The sequence below is a fragment of the Falco cherrug genome, chromosome 3 (assembly GCF_023634085.1).
Source record: "Falco cherrug isolate bFalChe1 chromosome 3, bFalChe1.pri, whole genome shotgun sequence".
Taxonomy (NCBI): domain Eukaryota; kingdom Metazoa; phylum Chordata; class Aves; order Falconiformes; family Falconidae; genus Falco; species Falco cherrug.
This window is the reverse complement of record NC_073699.1, coordinates 87,052,772-87,076,345: the sequence shown is the minus strand read 5'-3', so window position 1 is coordinate 87,076,345 and position 23,574 is coordinate 87,052,772. Positions and strand designations below refer to the sequence as shown.

Genomic DNA, 23,574 nt, shown 5'->3' with positions numbered 1-23,574 from the left:
CATCAAGATCACAGAATGCCTTGGAAAGATGGGATTTATAAATAAAGGCAGGAGGGTCTCATTTCGTTTTTCGTTTCAGAGTCTTGGGGATGTATGCATTGCGTGCTTTCCCAGTAATAATAAAGAATTAAGCAAGGTATATTCAGTTATATGAATATATGGCATTTATATTCCTTTTAGGTCAAAGAAAGAGGAACTTGAAGAAAAATATGATCATGGCATATTTTTTTATATAAGTGTGATAGCTGAGATCAGTTGTTATTACATCCTTATACTGCTAAACATTCAATAATATACCCTTTCTCTTTTAAAGAGACAACTGGGAAGACAGTCAGGGAAAGGGAGATTATGAGTAGAATTTAAGATTACTTTGCTTAGACGAAAATAAACTCACCTGTATTAAATCAGCAAATATGACCTGCATAGTGAATCGAGCTCTATTCTACTTCCATTAATGACAATAAGTGTGCCTTTGATATCAGTGAAAGCCTGAAGTTACAGATTATTTCCTCTTCTTTAAACTACTTAAAAAAAATGTTTCAGGAGCAGAGTAATGCCCTCTGGGACAGACTCTAAAGAGTAAAGAAATACAAACAGAGTTTATTTTTTTTTTTTATATGTTTCAGATCTGTGTAAGAAAAAAGTCTTTACAGTAAAAAGAACCAATGCAAGAATTGTTTCTCATAAACGGACAGCACTGTTCCTATAAAAATAAAAAAAAGAATGATACATCGTCACTCACTAGGGAGAAAAAGCAAGCTATGGAGAATATACACAAGATGGACCCACTAAAAAAGGAGCTACTGCAGTATTGATTGTGACAAAAAAAACTGCTATTAATCTTTGACCCACTGTATAAATTGTTTCTTCTAAACAGTCACCTTAAAAAATGTAATAATCAAGTTGTGGTTTATGAAGAGGACCTGGTTCCTTTAGATGTTTCCTGGTCTTCTAAAATCATTTCACAGAAGATCTTAATCACAATCTGCTCCACAAGTCAACCCAGTACCAGTCCAGGAAGGTATCTGGACAGCAGTAGTACAGCCTGGCATTAAAACTGTCTCCCTGCACGAGCACCAGTAACCCATCAGCCTCCCCAAAGTCTACTCAAGGCACTCTGCATTTTTTGTTGGCCTTTTCTGTTCCACTGGGCCCTCCAGGATGAGCTTCTATTGGACCAAAGAGAACTTTGATGTTTGTACCAGTAGAATATGAGAATGTTCACCTGGTGGTGGGCATCTAGCGTTTGCTTCTTAAACTTGGAGACCTCGTGTTTGTGGTGCTGAGTACTTTGGCACGAACACCTTTCAAAGACTGAGGAAGGGAGGAGGAAGACAAAACCAATCTGTGGTACTCCTAGCTCTTAACGCTTCCATCCCAGCTGGCAGAGACATCACAGTTGTCTTCAGAGGCACTCATGTGTAACAAAGCACTTTCCTTGCCTGCGTGTGTGGGGTCACAGTATCAGAACATGAATTCTCTATGTTTTAGCAACACAACAAGAAGCCCCCGGCAGCAGCGCACTGAAGGAGAAGTGCTTTCCTTGTCATCATACTTGTGAACTCTGGACAAGCATTCAGGAGCTTTGTTTCTCCTTGCACTTTTTCTGGATAAAAATGTCTTTACATGTTGCACACTGTGCACTAAAGGGATTGCTTTGTCTTTGGAGCACATACTTGGAGAGAGTTTGATGATGGACTTTCACCAGAACCTAGAAATAATTTAATGAAATGCATGTGGTTTCCTGATGTTGACCAAAGATTAGTTAGATACAGTACACAGGAACACAGAAAAAGATATGCTGGTGCCGATGTTAATTACTGATGGCCTCTGTAGGACCATCAATAAGAAGACAAGCCATGACAACTGGTTGTACTAGGTTGTAATTTTAGCAAAAAAGGTGTTAAAATCTTAATTCCAGAAAACCGCACACATTTACACTACCTGAGCATCAACTTTAGAGGCTAAAACTAGCCCAGGGTTAGATTTTCTACATACACCAAAACAATCTTTATAGACATCAGAAGACTCATGCTGCTAGAAGTCTGAGCAGAACCAGGCAAATGGTACCTTCCATATTCAGGAGAAGATTTTCATTTGGACAAATGTCTGAAACAAGCTTCTCCCCATTTACCAAGAACGATAATAAGACTTATCAAGTGCAACCTCAATCTCCTACATTTTTAAATTATTTGAATTGCACGGAGATCACTGATGTAAGTTTTCATTACATCAGTGTTAATTGTAATATAGGAAGTAAGCCTACAGAATGTGTTAGCTAATGATTTGTCTATCAAGAAATACAAACAACAGTAATGATAAAGACACTATTGTAGAGCCTACTAAGAGAGAATTAATAACTGGTTTACTTGGCAGGACTGCCTGCATTTATGACTACCTAGGAGTATTTGTGGGACACATTGGACAGTACCGTTTCTAGGGAAAAAATTATAAGAGGTCCATGAAATTATTTTATCCTGTAGCGAAAAAGCTTAACTGTCACAAAAGCACTAGGGCCTTAATGAATATGTATGACCTATGTCTCTTTTGGCCACGTATGTTTCCGGTTCTTCATAGGTTTCATAGCCTAATTCAATAGGCTCTACATATATCCCTCTCTTTGCCTGAATGAATTGCAAAAAAGGAAGCAACTGCACCAAACCCAATTAAATATTAACTTCCTACAAAACAAGCGCAAGGCCCATCTGAATGTTTTCAAGCTTCCTCTGTTTTAACAGTCTACAAAGTAGCTGCCAGTCTTTTGTTGACCAGAGGGTCCACAGGGAGTCTACAGCTCCAACTTTGCTCTTCTGTTAGATAACAGAAATCTACAGCAAGCTGTCTCTGTGTCAGACAATCTGTGTCCAAAATATCTGCTTTATGTTAGACAAGATTTACAAATATGTCTAAGTCACTGATTTTTAGCTTGTTATGTCCCAGGGTTTTTTTTGGTTTTTTTTTTTTTAAAAAAAAAGTCAATTGTAGGATTTTCACTGTAAGTTTCTCTAATTAGTAACTAATGTTTACTATATTATGATCAACAGCCAAGAGGTAAAATTAGTTCTCCTGATGCTTTCTAACTATCAAGCATAATTAAAAGAACTGGCACGCTTGATGTTAGAGTCCAATAAAAATATGATGAATAATATTTAGCATTATTTTTTCCCCTCAAACTTCTGTACAACTATTAGCATATAACTATGTACTGGGTGTCTCTGTCCAGGAATTGACACGAATCTTCTGTGGGAAGAGGCCATGGGCTGCCCTGTGCTTGACACAGCCAGTTCCATTCCTTTAAACCTGACAGTTCAGCCAACTTTCCACCCAAGCTTTTTCCCCACTTACCACCAAGTCTGTATCTAAACCACTTCAGCTGCATGTATCCTTACCGGACACACTACACATCCACACATATACTGTGGCATATGAAGGCACAGATCTCATGTGAGATCTTTTACTGTATATACAAGTGCTGGTGATACATAATCCTTTACCCACCCAAGTTCCACCCTGGAACATGCCTACACGCAGCAAAGCCCCTTTGCAGCCGGCTCACACTCCACTGAGCTGTTTACCCCCTCCACGCTCACCTGAGGAGCTCTCTTCTTCCCAGATCAGGATTTAAGCTGTGGGGGGCTTTGGGCAGCCCGTCATTGAGAGGCTTTGGGCAGCCACTCATTGCAGACAGGTGTGCACAGAACTGGTTTGCAGGTGAGCTCAGAGAGCCAGACTGAGTGCTAATTGCTTCCTCACTACATTTGAAGGCATCATCACTCTGCAACCTGGCACCCAGACAGTGAACAAAACCTTTTCATTATTTTCACACCCAGGGCTTGGAAGCAAGCAGGAAAAGCCTGCAGAGATTTCAGAAAGAGCCCTTAGCATACACTTTAATGTCTAAGCTTTTATTTTAGTCATGGTAGAACTACTCAACTCCCCCCATAAAGACATGGGAGTGTATCACATAGCTCCAAAGTACACATTCACTGGGAGGCCAGCTGAATCTTCTTCCAGTCTCTATTGACTGCATTGAGTTGGCCACACACAAGTATCCAGTGCCATTTGAGATGACCTCCAGCTGCAAGCCCAGGAGCCCACAGGTTTCCTGTAGCAGGGACTACTCATATCTGTCAGCCTTACATGTCTATTTAGGATTCCCAAGTGCATCTCAAATGGCCCTAGATGCTTGTTTAGTGCAACTGAATTGTACCATCTGTATCCACCAGACACAAATGGGAATTTAGACACTCAAATCAGATGTAGGTCCCTGCAGAGCAGACAGGTGTCTTTACTTCAAACTAAACCCAGCCAAGCTTACTCCTTTAGCTGTTAAGGGAAGCACTGATACATGTCATATTATTGTGGAACAGGTCTAGACATTAAAAACAGATTTTCTGAGGCCTACATCCACTCACTGTGCCATCTGATTTAAAAAGCCAGTGAGAGCTATGCTTGGTCACCATACTGCGTGTGAGAACATGATGAGGAAGCCTATCACTCACAGAAATGCACATACACATCAACTCAGTCAGGAATACAGGAATGGCTGAATACTGCCAAGGACTGGGCTGAGCTGCCCAGCCTGAACTCATAACAGTGATGTAGAACAAACTGAAGAGACAGCAGAGCTGACCACGCAAAAACAAGCTATGGCCTAGCAGCGGCAACTCTTTTCCTATAATCTTCCAAATAAGGACAATCCTTCTGTGATATAATTGTAGAAAATGTTTCTCTGAAGACCAGGAAGTCAAGCCTTTCTTATCACTTTTGTCTAAAGAAATCCTTTATCCTCAGAATGAAAGGTATGCAATTACTTTTTCGAAGTAAAGAGAAAACCCATTTTGTCCCACTGATCTCCATGCTTTTAATTCTTCATTCCAAAATGTCTTCAAGAGCTTTGGGTGTTGCTGAAGTCAGATTTAGTGAGAGTATAATTCACTCTCTTTTATCCTCTCGAACATAAGTTGTACTTAACAATTCCTGTTCTCCACTTCTGATAGTGCCAGGCCATGACCTGATAGCTGTACAACAAATGTGTCCTACCAGGCCTGTGATTTCTTTCAGGAATATGGAAAAGACCTTTGATTAAAGTGCTTCAGGTTCTGTCAAAATGGAAAGAAAAGCAATTTAATCTTCTGTAACTTCTTTCTCCCTACATGTAATTTTCCCTTCATGATCAATATAGTTATTAAAACACAATAAAGGCATAAGAATTTACTTTCTCAGCTACTTCAGACTGTTCGAGATGACCCAGGTTCCCTGTAACATTTAAACAGAGCTGGCAGAGGTGACTTGTGATTTTGGGAGGCACAACAGACTTCCGCAGGGGAAGCCAGAAACACAGCAGGATTCTTCACTCAGCACAAAGGGATACTAAATATTTATTTTTAGGCAAAGAAATCAAACCCTAGCTGCCTAGTAGTTAAGCGCTTTTTTGAAGGTACTTGTCTATCAGCATGAAGGCAAGACGTTCACCTACAGGGCACTCCTCATCACAGACTAAGGCACTATATCTAAGAGAAGCAGGATGAACCGTCTTCCAGAGGTATGTGCAAAGGAAGCTGAGCTTGTGGTACTAGCTGCCTAAATTTTAAGTACCAAGTCAGATGAGATAACACTACACTGACTATGGGTCCCTGCACTGTCCCTATGATAAAGATGAGCTGATAAACTGATGCTTACGACAATCAAATAAAAGATCAAGGCACAGAAATCAGAATATAACTCCCCATACTAGAATTCAACTATTAGTTTCACTGTGTCTTTGCAAACCAAGGTGGCATCTTTACTGAAATTTATTGTCAAAACTCAGTGAAATACCTCACGAATGGTGGCACTGTTTGGATGGTGCCCCCATGCCAGAAAGGAGTCACTCAGAAAGCGAACCACAAAACACTGCTACCTGCATGTGCAGATTTCCAGCAGAGGTTTCCAGAATGAACACTGACCAAGCTTGACCATTTTGCTACTTGATGAAATCTGACAAGCTCACAGCCCAGCATAATACCTCTTCAGGCTATACAGCTGTGACTCAAACTGGGATACTTAGTTTCTGCTCCTGGTTTTCATGGATCCAGGTTAGCTATACGTTTCCAGTGCTAATATTCCTAACTTCCTGGTATTCCTAGCCCATTAAGAGGCAAGTTTAATACCATTTCTCCAAGTTTTGACCTTTGGGCAATGCAATTGATTACATATGCCGCCACTGGGCACAAGGATAACTCTAAGTGTGGTTTTCCACTCGGTAACCAAGGATTTCTATTCACTTCTCTGTTAAATGAGGCCATTAAGAGAAATGTATCTCACTAGTTTATGCTGCTGTCAGCAAGGGAAAATTGCTTTTTAATCTCTGACCCTCAAAATGAAATTGTACCCTGGAAAGAGATTTTATTAAACAAATGAAATAGAAAAACAGAAGAGAGTATGTGATTTCCTTCTGGCATCTCTGAATTGTCACAGATCAGACTTGTTCGGCTTTCACACACAAAATCCTTGCCTGTGAAACACTGGATCCAAACCATCATGAATAATTTAACCAATATTCCCACAACTTGCCTTAATACAGTCCCAGTGCTGCATGACAAGGTGAACAACTGGTAAAGGCTACAGGTTACCCGCTTATCTCACCAGCCAAAGCAGCTTCATTAGGAATGCCTCAGCACTAAATTTGCTCCTAACCCTTCTGTCATATCCTTCCCTTCTCCTCCACTCTTGCCTTTTCCATTTCCTCCTTGAGTGATTTGTGCTTAAATAAAAAGTGAGCTCACTATAGAAAAAAGTTAGGGTTTTTTTTCCCTTCCTAAAATCCTACTGGGCACGGTTTATAACAAAAGAACGATTAAGCTACCACCTGGCGGAGTCGACTTTCTCTTTTTGATGGTACAAATGCAGAGCTGTTCAGCTGTGATCACAAATAACCTGAAAGATTTTACCTTCACATGCAAGAGCACCTACCTTCATGACTTCCAAAGCTCTAAAAAAATCCCTTACCCAATAAATATTTGATCACAGATCTATTATTTACAGAAAACAAAGATAGGTTTAAATAAATGTTATTGCTCACACCTCACTGAGGTTAAGTTGCTGCATTCATGCAGCTCATTTATCACTTGGACTGCCGCTGACTTGAACACCATTTCCTATGGTAAGCAGCTGTTTTGTAAATGGGCTGCATTACAATACAGTAAAAACCCACGCACAAACAGAAGTTACTTCAAAATAAAACGCTTTTAAATCTGAAACCTCAGCCTGTCTTTCACAGGGAGCAAGTGAAGCAAGGAAAAAAGGAAGTGTAAGTTTTATCCCAACGACCTGCTGCTGCTGCTGTTGCTGCCTGTTTGTTGAGGGAACATAAAGGGTGAACAAATTGAATTGTTTGAAACACTGCTCTCACTCACTGGCCACAGCAGGTTGCCAAGCCAAAAGGATCCTGAAAGTAGGGGCAGGCACACAGCAATGAGTTGCTTGAAGGCTCTGTAGCAATACAGACCATGTGGGAGCATATCTGACAGGTGATCCAGGCAAACATCCCTATGTGGAAGGTTTTGAGCAAGCTGGTCCAGCAAATTAGCAGGATCATTATAAGGGAATGGAGTGTTCGAGGCAGCAGTGTTGCTGACAGCCATGCATCAACAGGGGAGGACTGAGAGACTGGAGTTGAGAGTGAAAATGAAAAGTTATGGCTTAATGGGAGAGGGAAGGAGAAGAAGGAAAACAAGTGCTATGGAGGAGAAATTGCTTTGAAGTTGATGAAATCAGTTCTTAGTGGGAAGCCCAGGCAGAGATTTCAGAATGGAGCTGGTGTGAAAGTGTTGCTGCAGGCTGAGAAACAGAAAGTAGAAAGGGACTGCAAATTGGTTGGGGTTTGAGAGATTCAGGCAATTTGGGGAGGACTTCTTTTACTAACTGAAGATCATGGCATGGAATCATGAGGACTCTGGATGGCAGCAAAGTTTCCTTCTGCTGCTGAAGAGGGGGATTAAGGCTCAGTCATGTTTTTACACAGTCACTTCAGTAATGGCTTTTGCTTGGAGTCCTTACAGAGCTTCGAGCTCCTATTGCAGCTTTACTTCAGCTCCCATCACTTTCACAGGCAGAAATAGCCAAAAGAAAGAATAGCTTCATAATCCCCCAAATAAAACTTCCAAGTGATAATTACCCAAAGAAGCAGCAAACTCAGCCACACTCTCACTGGTGACAGACACAGCTAAGCAGCAGAAACATGAGGTTGATTGTATACACTGAATCTTATAGTTCGCAGTAGGCTGCCATTACATCTCAGTCATGAATCTGCCTTACGAGCATTTAGCCTCTTCTCGTCCTAGGAGATTAAGTAGTTACAAAGCTGTGTTTGCATCGAGATTTCAACCATGCCAGTCCACCACAGCTTCACAGCATGCTGAGTGGCTGTGGCAGGAGATGTCAGGGTGCAATCCCATCATATTATGGTGCTAACTGACTGTACACAGTAGTTTTAAAATGATTAGCTTTAAGCAACTTAATGGCAGCTTGTCAGCATCTTTGGGCATACCCATAGGGAAGAGGAGAAGACAATCTTCATTACCATAGTATTTATAAGGAGCAACTGCTTTAAGAGGCTGGCATGACAGGAAATTTCAAAGACTCTGAGAAGGTGATTTTTGAAACTCAAATATTTGTTTTTGTGCTTTTTTTTTTTAAAAAAAAAAAAAAACAACAAACCAATGAGATGTTTGTGCAAAAATGGAAGCCAGTTCTTTATTAGTGGTCCCCAGGCAGTAAGATCTCTTTGCAAATGTCACAGATTTACAAGGCTTTTTTCCTTAAAGCTCCAGCCTTCAAAGTGCCCCTCTGTGTATTGCTGAAAGCTAGACCCAGGAATTGCTTCTTTGCAGGAAAAAAAACTCATTGTTCTTAGACTACACAAGTGGGTCACTGAACTATTGCTGGCCTTTATGATGCCAGTGAATCCAAATTAGCTTGACTTCCACAGAGGATACAGGGAAGCAAAGCAACCTGCATTAATCAGGGCAACACAAGCAGCTCTTCCAAAACAAATTAGCTTCAACAGTCAGCACACAGAGTCCTTCAGTCAGTGCGGCCAAGCTGAATTTAGGCCAAAACTTTGCGTCAAAAAGAGTAACTGGTTTAATATGTATCCGCAGAGTCTGCATTTGTTTCTTTTTCTTCCTCTCAATCCATCTGCAGGAAGCTATGAACAAACCAAGCAAAGTAAAACTGCTCATCTCACCGCCGCCAGTGCCTCTCTGTGATGTCCAGCCCACCTAAGCTAATCTCAAAGGCAGGTATTGAGGCCATCAGGTGTCTACATCTCCCCTTTTTTTTTCCAATAAAGGGATGGGTGATAGGCATAGGAATAACGTTCCCTTGAAAATGTTTGTGACGTAATTGCTGTCATTTGGATTTTAATACACAAAGGAGAGAATAGACATGGCCGGAGAGGCAGTCACCAGATCTATGTCAGACATCTCCTGTGAGATGAGACAAGTTGCATGCTGGAAGCAATTCCTCCTCCTGGCTGGTACGAAGGGAGTTCAGACACAGATATACATGTCTCCACCAAACACACTCACATTTGTTCCAATAAATCCCTATCTTCCAGCGAGCAGTTTGACCCATGTTAAAACCATTTTCTCCAGGGACATTTCAGGAGACAAATCTGGGCCATTGGTATCAGATGGCAAGGGTTATTATTTCTGCTTTAGGTCTGAGAGATAGGAGACCCTCACAGAAAAAAAGAGACCCTGAAGCAAGTTTACTGCAGGAGATTACTTCTTCTGGCTTCTCTCTGCCAGACTTGTTTGACTCTCAGTTGGTTTTTAAACTTGAATTTTCTAGTGAGAAGCAGGGCAGTAAAGTAAAACTGTCAAGTTTCTGTGACCAAGAGCAGTTTCATGTGGAAACAGGCCTCTGTTCCTCTGCTCTTGGTATCAATATCCAACATTTATGCTTTCATCTGCATTTTGACGCTGCATGTTCCTACAGATAATGCAGTGGCCCAGCTTAACTGTTACCTATAGTAAAAATAAGTTTAAGAACAAACAATTCTTCTGTAATGATAATAATTTAAAATGAGAGGGAAAATCCACTAATAATTAAAAAAAAAACAAAACCAAAACCAACACCAAAACTACTTCTTTCAAAGCTCTGACAGCTCCCACTAAACCTTTCACACCTATGGGATGTACCCTTTTTGCTCGTGATTAATTACAAGTTCACCTACCACATTCTCTGTTGCAGCACAGATAAAGCAAGTACCTCGCACCCAGTATAAATCAAGCAGCGCTCAAATCAGAACATATACAATGATTTACAACAGCAGGGAAAATTTATGGAAATAAAGTGAATATGACATAAGAAAAACTTTTTCTGCATCATGGATAGGCATAATGGGTATTGCTACTTTTCTATATAGTCCACAGGGTCTCTGCAATATCTGACCAACACGGAGTCCCTAGTGAATTTACATGGTGAAGCAGGGAAGTGCGACTGTTGGGGAGTGAAGCCCACAGCTGAGAAGACAGACTACAGGCAATAATGACTACAGGCAATAATGTGGCTGGCTGCCAATGATGGTAACCAGCATGGACCCAGGGACCTCCTATGGCATCTAAAGACCAAGAGCATAATGATAAACTGAGAATATGTGTTTTTCTGACCTGTCTGATTCTGCCTCTTGTAACAACAGTACCCAACCCTTTTGCTGAGACAACCTGCCTCATGTAAGATGGAGAAACACAACGGCTGGAATTTTCATTTTCTGTTTTGCCTCTATGGTGACCAGCAGAGTTACACCTATGTCATGATGTGACCTCCATGTACATGTGCATTGAAAAGGGGGAAGATGTGCAGGCCCATGGGACAGGAGATGGCCGATGGCCGGGAAAAGAGAGGAGGGAAGCAGAATCATTTGCACAGCCACCTATCGCTCCCTTCCCCAGGCTGAGAGCAGGGGCTGGCTGCGGGCTGCACTGACCCACCCCACAGCCTTGTGTAGCTGGAAAGGTGGTGACCATGACCTAACTTACCATGTGTTTCCATCACATGTTCTTTATTACCCTTGTATGGTTTTGTGAGGGGCAAGTTGTTTATTTGTTTGGGTTGTGGTTGTTTTGGGGTTTTTTGGAGGTTTTTTTTTTTTTCTTTGTGGATTGGTGAAGAGTTTAAATGGGGGAGATGAGAATTCACACAAAGTAATAAAACACTACTGTTCGCACACACATCTCAAGATGAAGGAGAACCCTAAAAAATGCAGAGGAAAGAGCTCAGCAAGAAGATATTTACATTTGTTTAAACATTTATATCATTTCAGGGAAACGAAATGCCTTATTTTGTACTAGTTAAAGAAAAGTTATTTACTGATGCTTTGCTATGTTAATGTACAAGTTGGGACTGGTGCTCCAAGTTGTATTGCTGCATTGCATTATATGCAAACATTATGTTAAATAACCAGTCATTTAATCTTCATTCCTGACAGAATTCTGTTCATTAAAGTCTACAGTAGGTCTTAAACTTGAATGTGTCAGCGATGTTGGCATTTCTGATTTCTCAATTTACGTATACATTTGTCGATATAAAAGTACTATGTACACATACACATATTTACGTACATATATACATATAAATAGGAAGAAATAACAAATGTATGTAAGTCAGTCCACATCTACAGGACAATCAGGCTGTACTAGAGGCTGTAGGTAACAGCCAAATACATTAATAAATTGGCAGTTTAACAAAGGAAGGAAAACTACTCAGTAACATTTTAAACAGTCTGTGCTTTTGATCTCTGAACAGAAGAGTAGAGAGGAAATTTAAAGTATGCAAAACTATGGCAGCTTGAAAGCAGTTCACCCACAAAGATACCTGGCTGAACATTCTCCCAAACCCATCCTAGATATTTCTGAAGCAGTCAAAACCAGACATACAAGCTGAAAGAGTGACCTATATGTGCACTGCATTAACCGTATGTATGCAAGTGGCACCAACATTGCTTCCTACAAAAGCCCTTGAGGGCTGCGTGATCAGGACTCTTCCTGTCACATTATGGAGAAAATGTCCTCTCTGATGTAAGATGAGCAGATATCACAGCACATAACCAAGAAGATGCCATTTGACAAAGCCCAAACAGCGGGCCAGCAATCGAAGTCACAAAAACTTCACCTCATTTTGTGCCCATATCTCAGGGAACCTTGTGAAAGCGGTGACAGATAGCAAGCTGGGGTTGCATGCATTTGTCTAGGGATCATCATCCAGCAACATGCAGGGTAGCTACCTGTCCTCCACAGGCCATCTGGGTTGCACATTTTCCTTGGCCGCAGAATTTTTCTGGTATTTGTCTATAAAGGCTTGTTTCAAGGGCAAGGGAGACTCCAAAGTGTTTTCCCATGAATACCAGTTAGTACACATTTATGCCCTTAGCAGTGGTTGACTGGCTATAGCTTCATCTTGATCAACATATTTGAAGAATAAAGGACCTCCTAACTGGGCAGGCTATTTCAGCAGCTCCTGCTGGCTGAAGAAAGCAGATCCTTTACACTGTGCTGCATTCATTTTCTGCCTGACTACTCTTTGACCTTCTTAGCCAAAATTGTCATTAGCTCATTTGCAGCTTTGTGATAGGCTCTACTGTCAAGTATTAAATTTATTCTAGTCTCATTTTAGACTTCATGCAGTAAAACCGCAACAGGCTATTTTAAAAGCAAATGCGGCATTACATGCAGGGTGACACACACTGTTTTGAACAGATATACTTTTAAAACCAAAACAGAGGTGAAGACCATACTTAGGTATCAAAGTTCTACAAAAATTGTTCCTATTACCCACAATCAGCAAAGTAGGTTTCACCAGAAAATGAGCTGTAGATAATTTAAAAATCGTATTAATCCCGTTCAGTGGAATAAAATGTCTGTGGCACTTACTCCTTTGATCTAAAGTCCTGCCCCAGACCTTCAGAATTCATTGTGTCCAAGAAACAACAAGGAGGCACTGTGTCTATTCACACAGAACTCAGCTACAGTTTGTCACAAGGCTCCAGATACATGAAACTCACTTCAGACTTCAACAAACCAATTCACAACTGAGATAAAAAGGAAACTAACAGCTTTTCTTCTGTCAATCCAGTGCAAGCAATAACAATTTTTTTCTTTGTTCACTTCGCCCTCCCCTGCCCCTTCATCCCTAGAAAGCACTGATTTTAACCATTGAAAAGTTCTCTCTGGTCAAGCTATTTTCACAAAGATTAATATGTGTGTGTGTGTGTGTTTTATTCTTGCTCCAACGTAGACAAAGAAAAAAAAGAAAACAACCCAACACTCAACACCAAAACCCCTACCCTCAAATTGCCTTTAAAAAGTGCTGAGCACCATTCCCATAGCCATTATTCACCAACCACATCATGTCTTTTGACAACTCAGTTGCTTTTGAAAAGCACTGTTGCCTGATTATAGGGAAATACTCCAATAAGAAGCACATATACACTTAAATGATACACTTTTCGTGATGTCTTTCCAAGAACAACAGTAGCTAATTGTTGAGTCTCCTACTGGGAAATGTCTTTTTAATATGCAGATCTCTTAATGACTACTCTAATGCAAACTGTCAATGCTACAGTAATTTAATCATATATATATATATTATATATATATATATATAAGAAAAAAGTTTAGCTCTTAGAGTATGCTTTATCATCTTTCCAGGTAGCACAAATCCAACACAGCCGCCAAGTGTTGTCTTTAAATACTATTACTCAATGTATCTGTAGGGTTTTTTAGACCCACTTACTTGGTGCTGACTGGCTTTTGCCAACTGCTCATTGGCTGATTCTACATTAGAAGATGCAGTCTCAATGTTGGCTTCAATACTATCTGCAAATTAAGATAATAGAAGATAATTACAGGGTAAAAATGTAAAACAAAGAGTTTATACCAACAGCAACTTACTCGTGGGAATAAAGAGATGAGCATCCTCTTTTTCAGAAGCTGTAGTACTACAGGGAAATAGGAACACCACCCATTTTGATGAACAACTAATCCGTCAGAGGCAGTATGGCTGACAGGTCTCTGTGTGTCCCCAGATTGGATGGAATTTAGCAGCTCATCCCATTCCCAGTGAAGCCAGTGGGAAGACTCCAATGGGAAGACTGATAGGAATTCAAAGGAAAACAGCTCAAGACTGGCAAATTCACTAGATTAGAGTTAAACTACAGATGGGACATGGCAGACTGTATCTGAAACGATCTCATTATTAGAGCTCAGGGATAAGGTTCATCTGAGCACATGTGGGTTATTGACCACCCCCAGGTGTCTGTACTGGAGCAAGTCACCAAGGACACTATCACAGTCAACAGAGAGCAAGTCCGTATTGTACAGTTCATCCCACTATACTGTTGCCTGCTGCCAATCAGATTAGATGAATAACAACCTAAACTTCTGGGTCACATTTCCAAGCTTCAAGGGAGGTCTGTACAGCTGGCTCTGACAGATTGATAGACATTGCTGGTACCTCAAATTAAGGGAAAAGTATCTCAGCCGAGATTGCTAGCTCTGATGTTGGGGGAAGTTGAAGGAACCATGAGGAATTAAAATATGACTAGAAAAGAAAGGTAATCAGCTACACATTGCAGCTGGCAGCCCATCCCCCACCCCTCCACTTCATCCAAGACAAGTATTAAATTTGACTCCAGGGCTGTGCTTAGAAAGCACGGCACCTATGGTATAAAACCTGCAAATAGGGATTTCTGTTTCTAGCAGAAATCTTAGAAATCTTGACCAGCTTGTCCCCTAAGAGATATGCAGTCAATAATTTCTGGCCACAACAGAAGGGTGTATCCACTTGGTCTGCTTCTGTGTGTTTTTGAGTAGATACACCATGGATTATATGAAAATGGTCAGGAGGAACTCAACCACAGCAAGAAATCTGAGAATAAGGTTCCAGGGGTTTCTGTAATCCTTGATAAAATTAATGCAAATTTTTCAACTGATGGTATTAGGAGTTAGATTAAGACATACTACAAAAATTTTAAGTAACGTATCCTTTTGTATTTGAAGGAAAAAACATTAATTATTCTAGCCACTTTCATGATGGGTAGAGAAATGAGGGTTTAGAGATAAACTGTGGAAAGTGGTTGTGTTCAGGTTTTGCCATTTTTCAGTGAAGTGTTGCACATCTGTTAATGCAATTTTGCATTTCTGATACCGCCACTTCAAAACAAAGGAAAAGAGCAAAGAAACCACAAATCAATAGAACCATGCAATAAACAAACTTGAGCTTAACATTTGGGAACCTCTTAAAATACTTATATTACACCTGGGAGACATGGTCTTCCATTCCTTTTATTTTAGATTATGTATGCTGGACTACATAAGAAAAAACCTACCTGGCTGGCACTTTTATAGATCGATATAGCATAATTTTACTGTCTATATCCAATGATTCTCAAACCATTTTTATTAAGACATAACACCATGGACCTCGGTTGGCATTGCTGACTTCTGCCCAATTGCTTTCCTTGCATTCACGACTCAGCAGGAAGAGACAGATCAAAAGGTTTCTAAGGAACTCAACCTCTGTCTATAAAGAAATATTAAATTTTCTTCTACAGAGCCTTAGAAGAGTTCCAACCGCATACATGCACACATCAGCATGACAGCCTTGAAGAGTTTACTTCCAGCATTGCCTGGAGCTGAAGGCATTCCTGGGAAAGTGTAAGATTTTTTTCTTTTTGATACCAGTAGAAAAATCTGGTGCTGAACTACCAAAAATGATGAACAGAAACATGGCACAAGAGTACACTTCACTAAGCAGCATTTTTGCCACGTGACTGGGTCTACCCAGGGTCCACCTCAAACAGGAGTGCCTGAGAAACAAGGTGTTTCTTGTGAGTGAAACATGGTAGACAGATTTCAACCTGTCACTTGATAATAATGAGGTCCCTAGGTGAGTTTACAAGGAAAAACCTACTACCACATCTCCACAAGTGCTGTCACTGTCAATTGCTGTCACATGTCTGTTTAAAAAGAGTAGCTGTCCAAACTCCAGAGCTGGCCCTGACACCTTTCCTGCCAGACACTGAGGCTGAGCCACAAATCAATAATTGGTCATTCTACATATTTTATAGGAGTAGCGGTAGAGGGACGTTTGACATTTTCTGGTTAGAATTGAGAAATAGCTGAAAGGTGGTAGATCTATGGGCTGGATTGGCTGTGTAGGACAGGGGAGTGTTTTCTTTTTGTGTTTGCAGGTTAAGACAGTGCTGCATAATTGCCAGCTTTCTAATTTCCAGTACTGTGTATACGAGCCTTTCTGCATATGGAAACAACAGGGCACAGGGCAGAGAAACCAAAAGAGTTAATATGGCATTAACACAGACAGGATATATCAGCCAGGATAACTTGTCACTCACTCGAAGTGACAAATTCTTCGTTGCATAGTTGTTGAAAAGTTATGGTTAAGCTTGACTACATAATGCATAGTTTACCAGGTTGATTTTGCCTAAAAAAATTTGTAAACATTCTGTGGAAGTGCATAAGAAATAGCCACTGGAACATCACCAGTTGGCATCAACTGAAAACGAGATCCTGACCACTCAGAGTTTCAACATGCCATAGCTTTCCTATAGCTAAGCTGTGACACATGTTCGGATGGGGAGAAGAATAAAAAATCAGGTGAAAAAAAATGGCTAAAACCTAAGAATATACCCTTCTGGGACACCTGTTAATTTTAGAAGTACAAAGTTTGACTGTGGTTTAGGTTATGAAATACAACTTTAAGTAGGAAGGCACCTCCACGTTTTAAGCTACTTGGTGATGGGATTTGGAAGGGATATGGGGATTTGAGAAATCTGTAAGGGGTGAGGGTAATGTGCTGAACACATTGACAACTGCCTAATCAAAGTAACAGAACTTGCTCATGTATCTGCTGTTTCCCAGGATCTTACTGCAAACACCCTTCACTGCTCAATGCCTCTTGAACGTTGAATGTCCTCAGAAAATTAATCAGTTAGGCACAGAAGAGCAACAGAGGGGAAATCTATGACAGATATCCTACAAAACCAAGAGTAATCTGTCTGTACAGGGGTACAGGGAAAGCACAGGAGCTTAATTTAGCTTCCTTAAATGGCCCTCCAGAGAAACCTAGCACTTTCAGCTGCCTGCGGGGGGGCCTAAGGAGATTTGCTTTCGTTAGATAAAATTAAACACTGTGAACGCCCCCATAGCGCTGCATGGAATGGGCTAATCATATGTTATCCACTGTGTTTTGCAAACATCATCTACATTTTTCCCAGCACAGGCTTTCACAAGTAGGATGGATGTGTGCTACGTGTCCTATATGAATTGTTGTGATGTTACAGGAGGAGGTTGGACCCTGGTGGCACTGTTTCTGCTCACTTGTTCTCCTAATGGGGAAACACCAGCCTTGAGATAAGCAAACCTTCTAATTATAATAAATAAATAAAACTATATATATATAAAATCTAAAGCTACTTGTAATCCTGAGACACTGGGGAAAAACTAAAACAAACAAAACCCCATCAAAACAGCTCTAAAACTCTATAAAAATGAGGCATAAACATGTAAAACAATTTAACTAGTTATTTCTGGTGATTAACACCAGAAAGCAAGGGAAGGAAAGAGACTTTGGGTCAAATCACAAGGAAGAAAGTATTAAGTCAATGTTGTTAATCAGTCAATGATGAATGTGCCACTCAAAGCTATTTTAGTGCACTTTTGCTGAACACTAGTGATGGTTCACAGCTTCACCTTGCTCACTTTCAGGCTTCTTGCCAAGATACCTTGCTTGGGGTTGGAGAGGCAAGTATTTCCAGAGGGGCAGTACGATCCTCAGTAGACTGAAAAAAAACTGCTTCTTTCTCTTTGGCTTTGGTATCAAGGGACAGTGACTCTGTTCTCAAACAGGTGAGATAACCCAGCCCTGAGTCTGGGATTTTCCAGCGAGCCCGAATCCCACAACAATTTTCTGTCCTCATCCTATGATGACAAATTTCTGGTACAGCTTGAAAAGAAACAAAAACCTTAAGGCGATGTGATTGCCTGTTTATTAAACGGAGGGACAGGAGTGCACTAAAGCAGATGGCAGTTGCAAACAAATGCACCAAGGAATTAGGAAAAGATTTCTGATTTTCCAGCTAAAACACATCCTTTCAACAGGAGTAGTGGAGGAGACAGAGCTAACCAGTTTTTAGATGCAATTTGATATGATTTTATGACACACCTGTCACAGAGACAGCAATCACGATGACCCCCAGAAGTGTCTTTCAACCCTATCTATTTACGTGTCTTTCTGAGATCAAGCCCTGCTTGTTGACCAGCTGGAGTCACATGTGAAATTACTGGAGTGACAGTGGCTGGAGTGGATTTTTTGTCCCAACATATGAAGAAATCACACATATCACCTGAGTCTTTATAATGGCAACAATGGACTGGTTTCACAAGGCAGCATTTTCAGTAAAATTGCTTGAAAGACAAGAAAGTGAGCTTGTGAATGAGAATGTTTAAAATACTCCCACTTGGCAATAACCAACATGGGCCCCTTCAGGTTTCACAGTATGCTTTTGTTTTTAGCACTTTTAGCTTAACCGTATTTTATCATTACAACTTCTGGCTAAAAATAATCAATATAACATTGAGAAGCACAATAATAATAATTATAATAATTACAATAATGATAATAATATTAATAATATTAATAATTATAAAGAGCATTTTGGTAATGTATATAGGTTACTTTCCTAATTAAAAGCCAAGTTTGGAATGAAATTGCTTTCAGCATGAAAATGAATGTTGTCCATTCTAACTGCCACGTACATGGAGAGTTTTAAGTGAGTGTCATCCCATGAACAAAAGACACTCCAGCTTTCTACAGGCACAACTATGGATGTTAAAGGGAAGGAAAGCTATGGCAGCTCTTCTGGAGTAAAGTTTAAAATTGTTTAGGGTTAGTCATTTGCAATGTAAACGCCAAGTAGAAATTCTGCACATGAGAGGATTTATAAAATAATCTTGCCCATATGCTAAATTAAGGCTAAATGGGTCACACTGGCTTAGACTGGTGCAATGAAATACAATTTGCAGCTCCATGAGTCATCAGGAGCTGTGGTTTTTACTTCCAACAAAAGGCAGATAGAACCTATTTGATTTTAGCAGGGCTCTAATTCTTCCACACAGTAAGACACCACAATCCTCAGAGGTAAGGACTGAAGCACTGAACAGCCACTCACCCTCATTTTCCAGGCAGGCCTGGAAAGACTATTTAAACTACCTAAAATGTCATAACCAGCTCTTCCTGCTGGTTTGCTTCGGCCATCAGCCCAAAGCTCTAGTCTATATGAATAAAAGCAGCTATAAGGCAGTGGCCGAACACCAGCATAAATTTAGAACACTTTAGCTCCTGAGTGACTTATATCGTCCTTGAAATGCATCTTGGAAATGTCAAGTATCTGCTACATATGTATGCACTGAAAAATGGTATTGCTTTGCCAGAGGTTTGCCACGCCTGCCAGGATACATCTTCCAGGGATTTTAAATTCAAACACTATCCTATGTACATCTATTGGAAAATAGCACATCCTACCAGAGCATACGGTACCTCACACAACCTGCTCTGTGCTAGATGGTAGCATGCAGAAATATGACCACTTCAGCAGATGCAAAGCCATTTAGTGTTCGTTCTTACAGGGACAAGTGGTCTCGAATGGCTGATATTTACCACAGGACAGGTCAGCACATGAAGAGTTCCCTGAGGGTTCATGGCATGGTCTCTGCCTTCATGGCCTGCTGTGGGCTTTCAGCTGCCTGTCCGAGGTATCTACAGGTCCCTTATGATGCTCCCATATGGCTCTAGGTAATCCAAGGCCCTCATTTTAATCCCATAAAATCTGCATGAGGGAGGGTATTATATCATGGCAAGAGACCTGATTTAACTTTTATTTTTTCCATTTCCTTCTTTTTCTGATGAAAATAAAGTATTTCAACAAGACCGGTTTTGTGCAGAAATTTATGGGCATGTCAGGTTTTTTGGTTTGTTTTTTTTTTTCTTAAAAAATAATCCCTGAAAGTAATTTAAAGAGGAAATCAGCACTTAATCTAGCTTTGATTGGGAAATTCCAGTCTCTAGCACTCTTTTTCCTTGTGATGTAAACTCAGCATGTTTTTCTCCTATTAATTCTGTATCCAATTCAAAGACAATACTACATCAAACTGCAATAAAGTATGTTCCTTTGAAATGACAAAAAAAGAAAGAAAGGAACAAATTAATTATATTTGTTTTTTCCAAATTGAGCTCATGAGTTGACACAATTTGGATAAATACTTTTATTTATTTACATGAAATAAATAAATGCATTTGCATTTCATTTTTCAGAAGTCCACTTTTACCTACAATTACAACACACTGACCTGCCATCACGCAGCTCAGTGCACAAACTATCGAGTCCTACAGCTCAGACAACTGATGAAAGAAGTGTCACTTCTGAGTTTGTCACAAGAATGAATGAGGATGATGGGGGTGTTGATTCATAGAAATAAATACACTTTATTTCTGCTTGTTGTGTTGGAAAGACCGTATATTTTACCTACAAAGTCAAGTCACTGATATTTACAACTTGCTTGACCCCTTTTGCTTTACATGGCTTGTTTGATTTACTTAACCCACTGCAGCCATCGCCTCCCAAACACAGTCTGTCTGTACTAGAGTATAACACCTCCCAGCAGAAACAAACCCACCACCTGGGCAGCTTCTGCCTTTATGACATTTACTGCTCAATTGCAGCATTACTAGAAAGTGAGGGCACGGCAGCTCCAGCTTCCCCAGAATGACTTCAGATAAATCAGTGTGAGAAGCATCCTACTGGTGGCAATAAACCTCATAGAAGGAAAAGCCTTGTTTCTTGTACAAAATTAGCTGGCTCATTAGCTGCAAGTATACCAGCCCAATCACATTATGAGGGTCAAATGCAGAACAGCAGACAAATCTTTAGGAGTTAGTAAATTTGCAAGTATGGAGTCAACCATTATTCTCTTCCTTATAAACCAGCATGTGCTGTCTTACCAGCACTGTCAGCACTAGAGCTAACTGTAAAAGCCCACACAACCAGGGAAGACACAAAACCCACACTCACAGACGGCAGAAACAGGAAAGAACCTTAAAACCTCATTCATCCTTTGTGTTACTTACTATCTCAAGTAAAATTAGCTGGTCAGAGATCATGGTAGCCCACACCTGACTCAAACAACTCAGTTGTAGAAGTGGTCATCAGCTGGTGCTCAACATGACATCAAGCCCTTTACAGGCTCTTCAGCACTGTCCAGAGCCAAGGGCATGTTAAAAACCATAGTGAAGGCCACCACTGCTGCAGTCCAGAGAAACAGGAAGAGCAATGCCAGTAGTATACTAAACTGTGACCTTAAAATTGTTGTCTACAAGGCAACTGAGGGTAGTAATTGTATGGCTCTGCACCATAATGTAAATGTAAATGTGAGGTTCTGCACCTGGGTAAGGACAGCCCCACACACCAGTACAGGCTGGGGCTGACCTGCTCAAAGGCAGCTCTGTGGCAAAGGACCTGGGAGTGCTGGTGGCCAGCAAGTTGCCCATGGGCCAGCAGTGTGGCCTTGTGGGGCCCTAGTGGGGCCGCATCCAGAGTGCTGTGTCCAGTGCTGGGCTCCCCAGTTCAAGAAAGACAGGGAACTACTGGGGGGGGGGGGGGGGGGGGGGGGCGTGTCCAGCGGAGGTTGTGAAGATGATGAGGGGACTGGAGCATCTCCCTGATGAGGGAAGGCTGAGAGAGCTGGGCCTGTGTAGCCTGGAGAAGGCTGAGAGGGATCTTATCAATGTCTACAAGTATCTTAAGCGTGAGTGTCAGGAGGACGGGGCCAGGCTCTTTTCAGTGGTGTCCAGCGACAGGACAAGGGGCAATAGGCACAAACTACAACATGGGAAGTTCCATCTGAATATGAGGAAAAACCTCTTTACTTTGAGGGTGACCAAGCACTGGGACAGGCTGCCCAGAGAAGCTGTGGAGTCTCCCTCTCTGGAGACATTCAAAACCCACCTGGATGCAGTTCTGTGCAGCCTGCTCTAGGAGAACTGCTTTAGCAGGGCGTTGGGCTGGATGGTGTCCAGAGGCACCTTCCAACCCTGACCAGTCTGTGATTCTGTGAATACTATGCAGTTTAAGCAGCTGGGGTGGTTTACAATAAAGCTTTGTTAGACTTACTTAGATAACAGAACAACAAACTGGTAACAGGGTATATACCTAAGATGAACAAAGACATTGGAGGTTTCTTGGGAAGTGAATGGGAAGTGGAATAGATTATCACTGATTCGGAAATACCCCAGTGTACAGTTCCTGCATGGGCTGTCCTCTGTACTGACATGTACCTCCGTGTCTCAACAAGTGGCTGATAGCAAGAGAGCCAAGAGAAGATTTTCCAATTCATCAGGAACCAATAAGAACATAAATGTACCGTTCACATAATAGCCTCCTCTGAGATCACTTAGGAAATTTAACCAAATGAGACACTTTGCAGACCACATTCAATCGAACATAGATATTAAAGCTGTACATTCAGGTATTCAGGGACTATTCTCAAGATCTGTTAATTTTCTGCAGATGTCCCAACCGAGACACATAACTCAGGAGGGTTTAGTTAAGAATCCAGTTGAATGGTTTTCCAGCTCGGCGTGCATTAGTGCATCTGACAACAGACTCTGGGTTGTGTCATTCAGGCAGTCAGACTGGAGGAGACATGTGTGGAAGGGTGCTGAGAGGCCCTCTTGACAGTGTCTGTGTGTTAAAGCAGCCTTCAGGTCAGAAAGGCAATAATGATAAAACAGGCAACAAAGCTGACCTGATTTCTCAGGAAAGAAAAACAAACAAACAAACCAGAACTGAAAACTAAACCAAATAATACCCCACATCGAAAAGCTTCCAAAATAAGAAATTCATTTGCATTGATGGAAATACATTTTACTTTGAAGGAAGATTATTATTATTGTTGTTGTTATTATTATCATCATCATCATTATTATTGTTGTTGTTGTTACTATGCAATAAGTGACAATGTGGTATATCAGTCAATATCAGCATGGCTCAAGGACTGAATATATTGACCCCATCAGGACGTTCCTCGGAGACTGAAGGAAGGAACCAGCTGCCATGTTCATACTTGCCAGGTCTCACAAACACCAGTTAGTGATGCTCGTGAAGTGAGGGAACACCCACCTCAGATCACGTTAAGACATTTCACCACCACATTATTTTCAAATAGAAAACGCCCAAACTTCAAGAGCAAAGTGAAAGGTTAAGTAACAGTAGAAAAAGACTTCTGAGGAAGTCTTTTGCTTGATGCAGTAAGGTCTTATTTCAGCCAGCGGGATTTGCTGTGTGAAGATAGATCTGTGTACATTTGGTAAGGGCAAAGAGGTAGAGGACTGATAAATTAGTTCCTGTGTCTCTGCTGCTGTAATCTTAGATGACCAGTGTGTGATCTTAGGATCTCTTCCCATTTTAGAGAGCTGGGCAGGTTACAGATACGCTGGCAGAAGACTGGTTCCAGA

General features: G+C 41.0%; 1 protein-coding gene across 7 annotated transcripts in view; it reads right to left on the bottom strand.

Annotated features, from left to right (window-relative positions):
- The window catches only part of TSNARE1 (t-SNARE domain containing 1), a 508,015-nt gene that overhangs the window by 166,487 nt on the left and 317,954 nt on the right, over positions 1-23,574 (bottom strand). For 6 of the 7 annotated variants that reach the window (XM_055705272.1, XM_055705271.1, XM_055705270.1 and 3 more), the window contains one exon: positions 13,780-13,862. The exons of the other annotated variant lie outside the window; for it this stretch is intronic. In XM_055705272.1, coding sequence (XP_055561247.1) covers positions 13,780-13,862 — 83 coding nt within the window. The remainder of the gene's footprint in view (positions 1-13,779; positions 13,863-23,574) is intronic. 7 annotated transcript variants of the gene reach the window in all.